This window comes from Lethenteron reissneri, chromosome 9 (assembly GCF_015708825.2).
Source record: "Lethenteron reissneri isolate LAM-NWPU_2019-01 chromosome 9, ASM1570882v1, whole genome shotgun sequence".
In the NCBI taxonomy this organism is placed as follows: domain Eukaryota; kingdom Metazoa; phylum Chordata; class Hyperoartia; order Petromyzontiformes; family Petromyzontidae; genus Lethenteron; species Lethenteron reissneri.
Window position 1 is genome coordinate 2,297,323 of NC_083787.1, and position 17,518 is coordinate 2,314,840.

General features: G+C 45.2%; 1 protein-coding gene across 1 annotated transcript in view; it reads right to left on the reverse strand.

Moving 5' to 3' along the window:
• Positions 1-17,518, reverse strand: part of DUS2 (dihydrouridine synthase 2) — a 136,698-nt gene that overhangs the window by 41,016 nt on the left and 78,164 nt on the right. The window contains 1 exon segment of the mRNA XM_061548634.1: positions 2,587-2,652. Within this exon segment, the coding sequence (XP_061404618.1) occupies positions 2,587-2,652 (66 nt within the window).

A 17,518-nucleotide genomic window follows, 5' to 3' on the forward strand; every position in this document is an offset into this window, starting at 1 on the left:
TCGTGAGAATTATTTTATTATGTTTTATTTTTATTATTTTATTATTCCCCTCCACACTAAGCAGTCACCTGCTCCTCACTCAAATCTCACTTAACTGTTCCCCAGATCACTCCACGACCCCTGAATCTCCCCCAGTATAACCACCACCTCTTCATGTTCTCATTCTATGGCTATCACTCATTCCCCATTCATTCAATCCATTCATCATCGTAATCTGCTGTCCTCAATTTCGCTTTCACCGAATCCACGCATCACAGATTCGCCCGCCATCGCTTCCTCTCGTCTATTTTATTCACCGCATCTCCACCGTTACATTCACACGTTGTGCTGTTCTTAATTCTTCGTAAAGCGCCAGGGTTAAGTAAGGCGCCATATAAGTCCCGTTAAGATAAGATACCATGCATTTGGAAATCTGACCTTCACAATAAAAAGTAACACACCAATGTGCACCAAATGAGAATGTTTTCAAACAGTGTAGATCACCGGCTAAAGTGACATACACTGGCAAAAAAAAACATTGCCACTGACAACCACTTTGGATGATGAAATTAATATATCAGCTTGTGGTTTGTTGGAGCCGTGCGTGTTGTTGCATTGTGAGAAGAAAGTGAGCTGTGGCCAAAGGCTTGGAGAGGGCATCACGGTGGCATTTGAGGAAGACGACATTCTCTCCGGCATCCGTCACGCACCGAGCGTGACACACTGCACACACGTGCGTTCGGCACGGTTAATACTATGGGTATTTATAAGGGCTTAACTTTTGGACTACAACCGTAATCCAAGACATTTGACGACGTGCCGGCAATGCAACAATGCATCCAAGGTGTTAGATTACATTACTTGAGTGAGAGAAAACAAGGGATTATTTTTTAGGGTTGCTCTGAATTGGAATTGTGATCCGTAGGCCTGTGATTCACTTTGTTTAAAAAGCAATACTTTTAGGATAAAAATGTTACCCGACGTTCTCAATGCCTTTAGTCACCGATGTGCACATTACAGAGATACTCACCAGTGAGTTTAGGGAATTCAAAGTTGATTGTAGAGAACAAGTGGGGCCAGTATACAGTGGTACGAGATGTACATGCTTCCACTAGCGCAACCACTCGGCATCGTCCCGAAGCATCCGTGAGAAAACAGATCTATGGCAAGCGCACGGCAAGATGCAGGACGGCTGTCGGGAATTTTTTGTATGGACACTGCCAAAAACACAAGCGGATGAGGAACGGGTTCGCCAAATTGCGCATAAAAGACAAGCGCGGAGCGTTTATAATTAGCAGCGCACACGCACAGTAGCGCGGCACTGCTTTGGTTAACCCGGCGTTGACCACCGCCGTTATTGACGTGAAATCGTCTCACGAACCCCCCACCTAACGTGTTACCAACAAATTGTCAGATTTTTTTTAAACTGTGAGGAGTAACGGTGCCTTGTTCATGAATCAATGCTGAATATTAACAGAGCAGCATGTGAATCGTATGGGGAATACGGCAGCTTGGCAATGCCTTTGTCCAGTGGTGGGTAAAGATAGAACATGGCTGACTACGACGACGACGACGACGATGATATAACACGCAAGATTTTGAATGCAAATCAGTGAAGGCATTTAATGGGGTTTCTTTTCTTGACCAACTCCCATCACGGAGGCGAGCCGAAGCAATTATGACGAACCTCTCGCCGCCATCGATTGAGCGTGCCGCATTTATTATTTCGTTGCCTGTTCAGCGCATTACACTCTACCAGAAAAAAAGGTTACGTCTTGAATTGCAATACGGTGCAATTTTCATAAATACTAACAATACAATGTCAATGAATTCTGTTGATTTATCCGGGGAAAATAAAAAGAAAATCACGTCAAAATTGCATGCCGACTTTCATCCGTTTTCAAAACCACGCCACGGTTTTGTACATTTTCAATGACGGCTAAAACTCGTGGGCAAGGGCCCATCAATGAGCAAATGATAATGCTTTGTCCTTTTCATTATTTTACAAAGTGCAATCATTCCAATTGTGTGTTTTTTCATGAGTTTGTTGATGGTACAAAACGCACTGTGGCTTGATACAACCGTCCCACTTCACATTTGTCTCCCGGCGACCAACATCACTTTTGCCGTCGTGTTTTTTTTTTTACTGGATTGCAAAAAATGCGAAATCGTAACAAGTCCCCATTTAACACGGCGCAAAGATGATTGATAATTTCCCTGCGTGACTGATAATCGCGCTGTGTGACTGCCGTTGTTTTAATCGCCGGGCCAATCTGCCCGTTTAATTGTCCGTGGCGTGGGAGATGCCGCTATCGGTGTGATGGTTAGCGCAACGGATCTCCAAGCCAGAGGTCACCGGCTCTCAAATCGGGTGAAGTGTGGTGGGGTAGAGCGTGGGTATACCCACTCTGGCCAGTGTGGAAAAGTAGGCCAAATACCCTGTGGAGGGGCTCTCTTAGAGCTCCGTGGAGTGGAGGCCCTTCTGCCAGCATTGGCGTGAGCAGGCAATTGCAGGGCTGCGCCTTTGCCTTACTTTTAATCACTCTTGACATACAAGTGACATTTTCTCCAACGTGGTAATCTTCTGGGGATGTCTGGCAGACTTACCGAAGGCAGGATTCTTATCTTGCACGTCACAGGCTTCGAAATTCCTTTGACGAGCTTTGTAAGAATCTGAAAGAAGTAGAAACGTAATCATTAGCGTTGATAAATTACAGCCCACTGTCGCCTCCATTGCTGGGTGAGTGTCTCCTCCCTGCCATGTGGGTCATTGGGAGTAGTTTGACCATACTTCACCACACTGGTTATGGCGGGTTGTTGGAGGAGTGGAGGGGGGAAGCGGTTAGAAGTTAACTGGCTGTCATGGCCAAGAGCTGAAATCAGGTCGCTAGTATTCCTCACGTAGTACGGTAACCACTGCACCACCACTCCCCCCCCACAGTAAACACAAATCATTAAAATACAGCATGGAGCTACACTTTAAGAAACCTCTGCTCTCACAAAATATATTATTTACCGAGTACAACTCATTTTTTATACATTCCAGAAATACAAGGCCCTTTTCAGTCATTTGAGGTCACCACTGGACTCCCAGGGCCATGCTTTGCCAGGCGATATATGCATTTCAAATACATAATGAGTATATGTATGTCTGTGTGTCTTTATATACGTGTGTATGGGGGGCCAACATACCATTCCTAAAAGTGGCGTGCTTATTTTTGTTTTGCATTTGACTAAGAATGCCAACATCCACACACAAATTCAAAACGTGCAAAACGAGCGCGATTGTAAATAATGTGCATGTATATATTATAATGTAAAACGTCTATCAAAATTGCATTTGCGGGTTTCAATTGCTCATCTGTGAATCAACATAGGAGTTTACTTTGTGAACTGTAACCGAGATGATTCATGCAATACTTTATATATTGATTAACATTTGAATAGAAAGATAACAATTTATTCAACTGAAGACGAATACAACAATGGGGCCTTTTGTCCACAGGAGTGTAACCACAAATTAAACAATCCAACCCGAGTTTGATTTATTTATTTTTATTTAGTTGAAACATAACACTATTGCAACACAAATTTTGTTCCTGGGGCGTAAGTGTTATTTCGTAATCGCTTATACCAGAAAGTATAGAAAATGTCTATTATTCCCCACAATCTTTGCTTTTGTGATCAGGACAGTGATAGTTTGAGTTGACGTCATGATCTATACACTGTTGACGTCATGATCTATACACTGTTGACGTCATGATCTATACACTGTTGACGTCATGATCTATACACTGTTGAATGAAAGCCTCTCCAAGCGGCTGCCATCTCTCACGGACTTGCAATGTAACAATCAATCTAGCGCCCGCACAGGAGTTCAATTCATCGCTCCGTCTCCGTAGTAGCAACGTGCCCTGCCCAGGCACACTTAATTTCACAGCAGTCAACGCGATGCCTCTAGCTTGTCTATGTCCTCCAATCCACGTGTTTCTCTTTCTGTCTCTCAGTTGGAATTCTAAGCATGCCCCTTTGCATCCTTTCTTCATGTACTTATCAGCTGTTGTTCCTTTTGCTTTGTCAATGTCCGTATTTTTTATTCATGCGTCACAGCGGGTAACAGACACTGATTGACAACTTTGTTTTGCAGGCACGTTTTTGTGTTGCATTTGATTACTAAGTTCTGTTTTTTTGCAAAGCGCTCCATCCAACCTGTTCTCTTCGGCCTCCGTCCTTTGTCGTGTTGATAACGGCACGCCATGTCTTCAGAGGCATGGTGACTCAGTGGGAAATGATGCAGTCATCGAAGCCCTTATAAACCCAGGCTTAAAACATATATTTTTCGAAATAATAACGAGAAACATTTCAATGGCAACACTGAGATTGCACAAGGTAAGTATAGAAAAAATGCCGGACTAAGAGGCACGCACTCAATAACGTTATTCCCAGAAACATTATGGGACATTTTATAGAAAATATACTTGAAAAACTTGAAATTTGCTGATGACGGAGTGATTGTAACATGCAATGGAAATGAACTCCAGGAAATGAAAAACTTGATAAAAAAGGCTGGAAAGTGGGGCTCAAGATAAAAATGAGCAAAACAAACGGAAGATACAAGCCTGGATAATAGTTTAAAGGTAACGGTACGAGACCCGCTCAGAGCAGTTCTTGAAAGCGGACAGACCAAATCATACACACGAATTGAAAATAATAGATTATCACGAACACACGGTTTGATAATAATAGCGCAATTTGTAACACTGAAAATATGTCACAGGTATGATTGACCGTAACTTTGTGGTGCGGAGCCAAGATGGGTGTTAATGCCAGGCTAAAGAGGTGCCTTCAAGTGTCCCTGAAAAGTCGGCCGAGGTTGAATTTTGCGAACGTGGTCGTGTTTTGGGTTAGACCGTGCACACGTAACTCTGTCATACACCCACCTCCACCCGTCACGGCCAATTTGTAAGGCTTATCACGAGAAGAAAAAAACGTGTCAATTAATTCTTACCTCGGCACACCCGGTGTCTTGGTGAGCAAACCCACGTTGACAATTTTTAGTCCGATGTTTAGCTGGTGATTACAACCAGCAATACGACACATTTGCATCTTCTTGGTTCTTTCGGTAAAGTCACGTAGAAGGGAAATAATAAAATAATAATAAAAAATTTGTTAAATACAATGTTTCATTTTATTCTTTTATTATTTCCCTTCTACGTGACTTTACCGAAAGAACCAAGAAGATGAATCCCTGCAGTCACGAAAGCATTAAATCTAGACACATTTGCATTTATGTGATCTAACCCAAAACACTTTACCACGTGTAATAATGGTCGCGGAAGTCTACGCGTTAAAACAGCATAAAGATCACTTGGAATCGATCACTCAACGTGTCGATACGCCCATTAACTTTCACCATCTTTGGCTGCGTCATTCGGCTTCGCGGTGCCTGGGATTATAACAACAAATAAATCCTTACGCTGATTTATTTTGTAAACGCATCATGCTGGGCGCTGAGCGAGCGTGCTCGCTTTCGCGATGAATCGACACGGGAGAAAGGTGTTGGCGTGCTGCTGCAGTACGAGCCCTGTGGGAGTGGAGAGAAGCTGTGGGTGGCAGAGCCACGAGCGCCGGCGTTATCGAGTCGACCCCACCATCGGCACGTCAGAGTGCGCTCCCAGCGCTCCGCCGTGACTCACTCTCTCAACTATTTATTCATCCGCAAGCTACTCTTTTTGACACCGACGCTTTCTGGCAGACAGACCTTTGCCTGCGATGCCACCGCCATTCCTCTTTCCTGTTTAGGAGGCACGGATTATACGTAAACACAGGCAGTCCCCGGCTTAAAAACGCCCGACTTACGAATATCCGCAATTACGAACGAGCTTCCACGAGATAGTTGGTTTTAACCATCCGACTTGAGGACGTGACCTCACACTTGCGAACGGAACCGCGGAAATTTTATTCATGTATTTACCGTATTGATTTTACCCCAAAATACAGCAGCTACTACAACGGTGTTTCCTCTCCCCAACTAAATTTCCTACGACCGTTCTGCAATTTGTAAACTTGTTATCTCTAATTCATGCTTACATGTTGTGTTTTTGCAACAAATTTACATTTCCGAGAAATGTACAGCGTTACGCTTCACATGAGCAATCTTCCGCGGGTGGAAATGACGGGAACATGAATCGAGTCTCGAGTCTGCTGATCTGGCGAATGATGCTCAATAAAGAACGTATTAAAATAATGTATGCACATTTTTAATAACGGCAACAAAATGATCAACAAATTCATCAATTACATTGTGACCTTAAAAGGAAAACAAAAACAATATAATAGGAGACATTTCGGGCAATAACCCTTCTTCACGACACAAAAAAATAATACGAGTAGTCACTTGTCCGTGGTTACCCCACACCTCTGAATCTAGGGAAGTTACAGGCTTTGAAAATTTTTTGCAAACTTTAACTTTTTTGGAGGGACTGTGCATCTATTAATACTGTATAGATTCTTCAGGTTACGATGCACGACATCAGGTTATCTTGTCGGAATCAACAAGTTTTTTTCCTTCTCCTATTTGTACATGTCGCGTGTCAATGGGGGTCAAGCCGTGCAGCCGCGCTTGAGGTTCTTCCATTCACTAGATTTTTATGGAAAAAAGAGTCGGATCGAAGTGGCCGGGTGGCGTTCAGGTGTCAAAACTCCGAGGTGTCGTTTTGGGATCCTGGTTTACAGCCACCGGGCGATTAAAACGGGCTCCCAAGTGTCCCGTGAGAAGACGACTCAGCCCAATCACCAATGACTTCAACAAAGATCCCCGCATAGACTTACGTAGCGGAGCGTAGACCTGACATGGAGACTCACAGAATTACACAGAGACCCCCTCCGTATACTCACAAAGATTCCCCATGCACTTTTATTGGACAGGTTGTCATTAAGCCAAAGTGCTCAAGGTGTAGGAGAAAATGTGTGGTTTTTTCCACTTAACTAGGCTGTCCACTGGTAGTTATGAATCGTCGATGACGAAACAATGCACCAGTTTCAGAACCAGAATATTTATTTATGCTGGAGGAATCCGATGAGCTATTAAGCTCTTTTTTGACAGATGTCCAGTAGGTGGCACGGGGTCAGAGCATTACAACAACCAAAGAGTACAAAAGCTGCTACACAACGAGCACAAACATCATAGCAGAGTTATAATAAAGGTTTTTGGGTTAGATCGCGTTATTTATAAATGTGTTGTGAGCCTCCACCGCCCGACATGGCGAATCAGTAAAAAAGTGTCACGTTGACAAAAGACAAATAGTTCACTACTCTAGCCCACCGGTGTGTTGAAGAGTGGAGGGTTACGACACATTAATAAATAACGAGATCCAACCCAAAAACTTTATTATGAACAATATCGCTCGCGAAAGCCTACGTGTTAAACTGATCATAGCAGAGTGCTGGCAAAGTGCGCCTATTATGGTGTGAAGATAAAAAGCAAGCCACTCGAAAGGTCTTCTTGGTTCTTTCGGTAAAGTCACGTAGAAGGGAAATAATAAAATAATTAAAATAAAACATAATACAATAATTCTCACGACGTTTCGGCCACAACGCAAGCAGCCGTCCTCAGGTGGAGAACAGGTCTGTCGAGAAGACAGAGTCTGGGGTGTGTCATTCAGACTGTCTTCTCGACAGGCCTGTTCTCCACCTGAGGACGGCTGCTTGCGTTGTGGCCGAAACGTCGTGAGACTTATTTTATTATGTTTTATTTTTATTATTTTATTATGTTTCATTTTTATTACTTTATTATGTTTTATTTTTATTATTTCATTATGTTTTCTTTTTATTATTTTATTATGTTTATTTTAAAAAAATTGGATCCTTTGTCTCACGATAATAACCAACAAGGGCCCCTGGAATAACGTCGGGAAAGAGACAGATATATATGCCAGTGAAGAATGATTGATTCCAGAATCGTGACCAATCATTGAATACGGGGGATGGGTGGAGGGGGAGTTCCACCTTTACTGCTGACCAAGTCACAAATGTGTGCCCTTCACAGTTGTACACAGGGATTTCTACAGACGTGAACATGAAACTTCTGTTCATTGACAATTTCAATATCGTGTTAAAAACCTGCACCCAAGCCGAAGGCAACTCATCAGGGGCTTTAACGTTGTGTTGGGAGTGGCTTCTTTTGTCATCCTGGCTTCAAAGGCGACAGAAACACCGCACTGAAGTTGCACTCACGTACTTCAACAAGAGTAGAGTTCTCCAGCTCTTTGAGGGCCTCCACCACTATAGTGAAGCTTTCCTAATATAGTTGAAAGCATTTATGCATTAGTTCTGTCCACCGGTCTGTGCCCAATGACGATTCCATTCTTTTTCGCTTCTCACTCCCTTACACTGGAACAAACTGCCCCGACACGTCGAACAATCGGCGTCGCTCTACAATCAGTCATGAAAACCACGTCCCCTTTCCCAACTTCCCTCCCCATTGATCACGCTACCTCATCACTAACCACTCAATGTCACTCTCATCATCATCATCATTGTTCATTTCACTCATCATCATCATAACCATCACGTGCTACCATCCTTCCCATGACACTTCTGCCGTACGAATAGTTCACTCTTTGTTCAGAGCCTCGGTGAAGCCACTATATACATTAAAATAAGATGAGAAGATTTCCCGTTGCGGTCCGGAGGGTAACGTTATTATCGCTTATTAAAAAGTTAATTTCTGAGAATGAATGCGTGTTGAAAAGTATTCGAGAAGCCACGACGATTCTATACTTGTCCTTCCTTGTCATATTCAGAAACCAATAAAGTCAGGTGCGGCACCGTGCCCATTATTTTTTCTCTTTGCGCCCAGATCGATAAAGAGTTGTTTTTGTGTGTGTGCGCTATCTTCCCGTTCATCGCTATCGTGAGTGCAAGAGTCAAGGCGCTAGAGACGATCTGCAGATTGTATGCAGGGAACATTCATCTTGTGCTTGACATCCATAAACCGAAGCTAACTTTCGCAGCCGTTTCGTTGTCCCAAAAGGAGACCTTTAGCTTGAAATAGAATTTGGCAAATTAAATTATTTTTTGTTAATCCCACCTTGTTGGACTTCTTTACATCCATCACCATAATTATCTACGGCACAGTTTCTTAATCTTCCAGAACTCGCAACCCAGATTTCTCTGTTCAAATCTCAATTACAGGAAGTAGTTACACACCGCACGCAATTCAATATTCCAAACAGTGCCGCGTGATGTAGACAGGGCAGATTCAAACGGTAGTACAGGCAGTCCTCGTTTAGCGCTCAAGGTACGTTCCTGGAGAAGTGAGCGCTAATCGAATCGGCACTAAAAGGGGTCAACATGTCATTGTATATATTGGGATGCGTTCTCGACAGCGTTATATATTACGTATGAACAGTATATGAGGGCTTCAGTAGGTTATCTGTAACAGTGTGGCTAATAAAACAGATGGTAAACATTACTTTATAAGTATTTTATTTACGAGAACACCCGTATTATGTACCGTACTCATCAGTGCAGCCACCTGACGCTCACCCGCCCCGACCCGCCTTTGCACTTGCATTTTAACATCCAAAGTGATACTTTTCCTTGACACTTTGTCACATTTCCGTAACTAACACTTCCAGGCCTTTTTTCCCAGTCATTATGTGTCTAAAATGCTCACAAAAAACACACGAATATAAGGCAGAGAGAGACCAGGGCGGAGTCAACACACCTCGGCGGGCACGTGTGTTGTTTAAAAACAGTTGAGTGCCGCGTGGCTCAGAGCACACCGTAATGACATGAAATGAGATATTCTGTAATAAACTTTTGAAGAAAAAAAACATCGCTTAAAATGCAATCGTTAGTACGGAATATGATATCTAATCGCGGGGGTGCAGGGTGTTGGCTCAGAGCTTTCGTCGCTCGCATTGGCCGAGGGAATATAAACAAAGATAGCGACGGGGGGGGGGGGGGGATTTGCATGGCGCTGCGTGTTCTCGTGAACGATTTTTGCATTTAATTAATTGTTTTATGTTCTCCGGGACAAAGAGCGCTGTGATGAATCGGCGTTCTACGGGGTCGCGCTAAGCAAGGTCTGCCTGTACGTTTGCAATACAACAGCGTCTAAATGCGACCTTTTCCCAAGCAGCTGCGCAGAAACAGTGGGCATATTTAAGATAGACAGACCTCTTGTGCATGTATATGTCTGAGTTCACTAGGGAGACAAAGGCGGCCAGGCGTGGTGCTGGCCACCTACCTCGTCATGTGGCATGTCGACTTTCATAGGCGCTACGCGCTAACAGCACTTGTCCCAACAGACGGTGAAGGCTATGCGGGGGATCTTGGTCTTTGCGGTCAATTCGACTTAAGAGAGAGCTGACCAAAACCAACGGATTCATTGTGACTGCAGACAGGCCGAATCTAAATAATCTGAACTCTCTACGTCGCACGACACGTGTTTCACAATCGTAACATTCCGCTTGGAAACCATTAGATCAGCATTTAAAATATGATTCTAGATTTGAAGCTTTCGTGACTGCAAGGATTCATACTCTTAGTTATTTCGGTAAAGTCACGTAGGTAAAAAATTAAATTAAAATTAATAAAAAATAAAAACAATAAAATCACGACGTTGATACAGATCTGTATCAAGTTGATACAGATTTTTTTGCTGTGACAGTTTCACCTGAAGACGGAAGCTTGTGTTGCCTCCGAAACGTCGTGATTTTATTGTTTTTATTTTTTATTAATTTTAATTTCATTTTTTACCTACGTGACTTTAGCGAAATAACTAAGAGTATTTTAAATGTGAGTCAAGGATGGCTGGGTACGGTGTTGATCACCCACTCGCATTGTGTGTCACGACAGTCCAATCAGTGCTCTTCAGCAGCACTTGCCCGGATGACTAATTGGGGGATCTTCAGTTTTTGTTTTCATGCGAGGATGTGCGCGTGTTTCGGTACACGTGCCGATGGAGCTGCGGCGTAGTGGTTTGACAGCCCGAGATTGATTCGCAGCCACGGTTAACACTGGTGGAGGATGATGCCAGTGGCGATCCCAAGAGTCTGACAGACTACACAGGGGATCTTTATCTTTGTCTAGCTTTGTAACAGTACAGGATGTGAACTACTGGAAATGCTAGAACTTACTCCACAAGTCTGCCTAACCTCAAGGTTATCACGAACAAAACAACACGCATTACGGTTACATATGTAACACGATTTTTGTTCCTGGCTACTAAGTGTTATTTCCTAATTGCTTATGCCTCAAAAGTATAGAAAATGTCTATTATTCCCCACAAACTTTGCTTTTGTGACCAGGACTTTACGTGAAGGAAATACACAAATGCACACCGTGTTTTCTCATTGAAAATAGGTAAATTTCAAAAGATCACTGTCCTGGTCACAAAAGCAAAGTTTGTTGGGTATAATAGCCATTTTCTGTACTTTTGAGGCGTAAGCAATTGGAAAATAACACTTACACAGTGTTATCAATTAAAACAATTGCAATTCTCTACAGAACAGATGCAATATCTACGCTGTGGCCCGTGGTGGCATCGCAGGCGTACATGCCACACTACCCCTGTCACGTGCACAGTGCACATCCACGCGTCCCTGCACGAGAGACGCACACACACGCGCGCGTGCGCGCACGCGGATCATGGCTTACACACGAGACCTGGAGGGCCATCGCGAGTAAACACAACACGATAATCGGACCCGGACACATCACTCCAAGACAAGGGGTGGGGGTGGGCGCTGTGGGCTTTTATCAGACATCTGGTTGATGACGGAGAAATGAGACCGCAGGGTCCCAATTATGCCGGCGCACACCCAAAGCGTGACGCTTTGAGGAGGGCGCACTCCCGTTTTCGGAGCGCCACGGTAAACGGCACGCAGTGTGTGGGTTTTTTTGGATTCAAGTAAATGGCTTAGAATGTGCGGCGGGGGTCGTCCCAGGTCGCCACGGCCCACGCGCGAGGTGTAGCGGCGGGCTCGCTCGTAGGTGTCGAACTCCCTGCGGCCGACGGCTCCACGTGGAACGTTTCTGGGCCTCGGGGGCAACAACTCCGCCATAGATTCAGAGCTCGACGTCGGTGCTTGCAGTTCTGTGACGTACATGAGCTTGGTTGTTTTCCGTATCCCAACCCCACGGGTGCCTGCACAAGTCGGCAGCTGGGTAATTAACCCTGGAAACCCACCGCCACCCCGCCCACCCCCCATGACTGGCAGTGTCCTCAAGATCAACGGCGATGTTATAAACACGACGGGTATGCGATGGATGGATTTTTAAAAAAAAACAAATCAGCCATTGCCAATCCACCGCTGGATGAAGGCCTCCGCGCCATGGCGTCGCCATCTCTCACGATCCTGCGACGTTACGGTCCACCGAGCACCTCCAAGCAGGCTGAGACTCCATCGCTTCATCTTGCACGGGCGTGCACCTCCCTTTGTTCCCGTGCCTTTAATGTCACCAAAGTATATAATATATATATATAACCTGTTCGTGTTCACTGCGAACAAAGCACCCAGAATGCGCCGAATATTGTCGGGTTTCAGAAGTTAGGCACGCTTGAGGCTGGATAGTGCTTGGATGGTCGACTGCCATGCACAACAGGTTGTTACAGGCTGCGGAGCTCGGCTGTAGGCAGTAGATGACAGGGATGGCAGAAAATTCCATGGTTTTACCGTACTTCTACACTGGAATACCTATGCTCCCTGCCTTCAGTAACGCGCACTGACCGGTGTGGTGAAGTATGGTCAAAATAATCCCCATTGTCCGCACGGCGTGGGCATGTCTTCATCCAGCAGTGGAATGGCAAGGAGGCTGTGCATGTACGTGTTCATTTAGCACCGTATGTTTTGTATTAGCTAATAACATTCCGCAAAAGGTACACAATATTTTTTCTTATTGATGTGACTGAAATGCAAAATAAAGAATAAACAGTATGAAGCATAAAAATCCATGTGCCCATCCGTTCCCTGCTGTGGGTATTGCTGTGTTCCACCGGTCTCTCATCAAACACCCATCGCAATGCCATGCTTGTCGTGCATTTGCCAAGATGCTGATGATGAACACTGCTGTACATCTGTAAAAAAAAGCGCTTCATAGCTCATCGGACTCCTCCTGCATAAATCAACATTCTGATTCTGCATCGCATGCAGAACAAATGGCTCCACACAAACTGAATCTTTCCCGCACAATCAGTGGCGTAGTAACTACATTATCAGTGGCGTAGTAACTACATTATCAGTGGCGTAGTGACTACATTATCAGCTCCGGGGGTACGGCAATCGGTCAGGTGGGGCCCCAGTATTTAATTTGTCTCGCACGGTCACACCGAGGCTATTATATATTGCGCCTCCTCTTGCCTAATCACATCGCTATGCTCACGGTTCTCCAACATTTAACGCTGTAAGGGCGCTCCATCTTCGCAAAATGTTGAAAACATCTCTTGGTGGTTGTCAAGGGGGCCCACCAACTCGTAGCTTGTGGCCACCAGTGGGGGCCATGGTGCCCCCTGCAACCCGCGTCAGCTAAGAAACTGCCGCACGATCCTTGCTCCAACGCTGCTGCTTGAACTGAGCGTGATCTGACGCAGAGGGCCCGATCCAGCCCTGCTCACTTCTCAACCCGCCGCGCGTCAGAACGTAGTCCATGCGCTTTCAAAACAGCCAAGTGGACAATCCATTTTGAAATCTGTTGCAGAATTTTGAAGCGTAAAATATTTCGTGCAATTGGACACGAGATAGGAGGGCATCATTGCTTGAAGCCCACCTGATAAATTACGTCAGGGCGGGCATGAAGCGCGATGTCGTGCGTTCGCCGAGATGCCGATTTGATGGACCCTGCTGTTTAACAAAAGCAAATGTCATTCGATCAGTTTACATGATAAACTGTCTGAGAATAAAATCTATATTTGCGGAGGTTGAGGCCGAACTTTAATTTGGAAAATGACCATTATTCAGGGCTTTTTATTTGCCTCAAATAAATTAAAGTGCATCTCATTTAAAGTTTTACTCTGACAGCCTCTGTTTTGATTGCCATTTTTCTCAGTATTTTTTTACGCTTTCCAAATAAGGTCGAGGGGCATAAATCCACGATGCTTTCTCTCTGTCCCATTATTTTACACGAAGACGGGCAGACATGCTACGAAGCATTTTTCACCAGGGATGGGGCTATGTGAACAATGGGGCTGGAGAAAGTTTGCCCCCATGGCAAGGGTTGCCATGTGAACAGACGAAGGAGACAAAATCTATTGGCAGAATCCCAGCACTGCGGCCCTGGGGGGAGGGCTTGTGAACACCCCGTGTTTGAAAGGTTGGAACAACGCATTGATTCCTCACATCCATATCGATTCTCAAGCCCAGCGACGCTCGCATAGAATCGCATGTTTCAGAAGCAATGTGTTTCGATACGCTTAGACGGGGAGGTAAGAGCAGCGAGAGATAGCGACGCCTTTGGGAAGGCCTGCAACCAGTAGGCGGCGCCACAACGGAGAGATGTTAACTCTCTTGCCTGGTATGCAGGAGTTAGTGGGTTCAATCCTGACCCTGACGCCTGCTGCATATTTGGGGTTTGCGTGTTCTCCCCGTGGTCCTGTGGATTTTTCTTCGGGTCGTCCGGGTTTTCCCTCCATATTTAGAATCAATACGCATTTAGAGTACTTTGGCTGCTATAAATGTCCACGTGATAAGCCACATCGTTGAGCTATCATTTGTGGCTGGCCGCTTCTGAAAGAGAGCGACATAGTTTAGTTTTTTTGTTTAGTTTAGCAGTGGATATACAACGGCCGATGATAATGATGGAAGATGACAAAGATAACATGTGTCATAGGCTCGCCACACCCCGACAGCCACTGGAACCCTCTACCGTTCCCGCCACAATGTAAAAAAAAAAAGCATTGGATCAAAAGTGGCCGGGTGGCTCAGAAGTTGGAGAGATGAGCCGGCAAGACTGAGATTTTGGGTTCAAATCAAAATCCGTTTGTGTGGGGGTGAACGCCCTGGCGTTCACGCGGCAACAGTGGGCAATCACAAATGTGTGTAGCACAGCTGCTAATGTGGGCACAGTGCAGCACAGCTGCTAATGTGGGCACAGTGCAGCACAGCTGCTAATGTGGGCACAGTGCAGCGCATCCGCAGCACCCGTGTCAGACAGAACCGGCTGCACGCAGCGGCTCAAAGAAGACCGTTCTGCCAGTCTGCATTTTTTTTCTATCCACCCGTGACAATTTCTATTTACCTTTTTCACAGTCACTGGAGCAGAAAACAAATTAGTTCGAGCATAAATATGTATAGGTGTGACCCATCATCTCCTGGGCGTCTGTGAAAAAGAGCTTCATAGCTCATCGGATTCCTCCAATCTCGATTCTGATTAAGATTCTGAAATCGGTTTTGTAATGATGGACTTTACATCATGCTTAGTATATAGTGCGATACGTATATATGCAAAAGAAAGTAACATCGTTACTGCCAAGTTGTTTTAGATCAAGGTTTATAACATCGGTGGATGTAATTTAAAATGTAATTGTCATTTTTTTTCAAATCTTAATGTAATTGGGGGAGCGGTAGTGTAGTTGTCCGCGTGCTGCGCTACGAACCTGGTGACTCAAGTTCCGATTCCTGCTCACAACCAACACGAGCGATGATTATCTGAACTTTATCTTGGGCCTCCCCTAGGCTGACTCAGCCTCAAATAAGTACCTCGTGCTATGTGTAAACATCGCCACTCAGGAGACAAAGGCGGTCGGGCGAGTTGCTGGCCGCCCACCCCCTCGCGTGCCGTGCCGGCCTTCACAGGTGCTCGCTAACAGCACTTGCCCCAACAGTCTGCGAAGGCTTTAAATGGCTATGCTTCCCTTCCTCAATCCACTGCTGTATGGAAGCCTTCCTTCAATAGTGTAGGTCAGGACAGGTGTTGGACCACAGTTTGCCACGCGGGTCATTGTGGGTTGTTGAAGCGCAGGAGCCCAGGTTGGGTTCAGACATTGCGAGCCACTGGTGTTAGCCATGGCTGGAAATCGACCTGAGGTTGCCGGTGTTAACAGAGCATAGTGGTCAACCGTCCCAGCCAGTGTTCTGCATTATTTCGACTCAAAATCCAAACGTGTTTACCAATCCTCCTTTAGCCTGTAAATGCACACTCAAAAACCCGCCAATACCTTCGCAAGTCCAACGAATTGCTTTCTCCACGATGACGTTATCAACCAGTTTAAGTCTTAACTGGCTGTGATGTTCCCATCCTACCACCTTCTGATGTTAGTTGTTATTTGCGGCTTTATGATTTTACATTAACAGGTTAAATTGCCACCAACTAGCACAGTCACCTCGCTCGCCTAGCTCGAAGTTGCTGCTCTGCGATCGCCCATCAACATGCTGATTTCTCACATTAACATAGCCACCCGCTCTCCGATCTCCCATCAACATGCTGATTTCTCACATTAACATAGCCACCCGCTCTCCGATCTCCCATCAACATGCTGATTTCTCACATTAACATAGCCACCCGCTCTCCGATCTCCCATCAACATGCTGATTTCTCACATTAACATAGCCACCCACTCTCCGATCTCCCATCAACATGCTGATTTCTCACATTAACATAGCCACCCGCTCTCCGATCTCCCATCAACATGCTGATTTCTCACATTAACATAACCACCTGCTCTCCGATCTCCCATCAACATGCTGATTTCTCACATTAACATAGCCACCTGCTCTCCGATCTCCCATCAACATGCTGATTTCTCACATTAACATAACCACCTGCTCTCCGATCTACCATCAACATGCTGATTTCTCACATTAACATAGCCACCCGCTCTCCGATCTTCCATCAACATGCTGATTTCTCACATTAACATAGCCACCTGCTCTCCGATCTCCCATCAACATGCTGATTTCTCACATTAACATAGCCACCCGCTCTCCGATCTCCCATCAACATGCTGATTTATCACATTAACATAGCCACCCGCTCTCCGATCTCCCATCAACATGCTGATTTCTCACATTAACATAGCCACCTGCTCTCCGATCTCCCATCAACATGCTGATTTCTCACATTAACATAGCCACCCGCTCTCCGATCTCCCATCAACATGCTGATTTCTCACATTAACATAGCCACCCGCTCTCCGATCTCCCATCAACATGCTGATTTCTCACATTAACATAGCCACCCGCTCTCCGATCTCCCATCAACATGCTGATTTCTCACATTAACATAGCCACCTGCTCTCCGATCTCCCATCAACATGCTGATTTCTCACATTAACATAGCCACCTGCTCTCCGATCTCCCATCAACATGCTGATTTCTCACATTAACATAGCCACCCGCTCTCCGATCTCCCATCAACATGCTGATTTCTCACATTAACATAGCCACCCGCTCTCCGATCTCCCATCAACATGCTGATTTCTTATATTAACATAGCCACCCGCTCTCCGATCTACCATCAACATGCTGATTTCTCACATTAACATAGCCACCCGCTCTCCGATCTACCATTAACATGCTGATTTCTTACATTAACA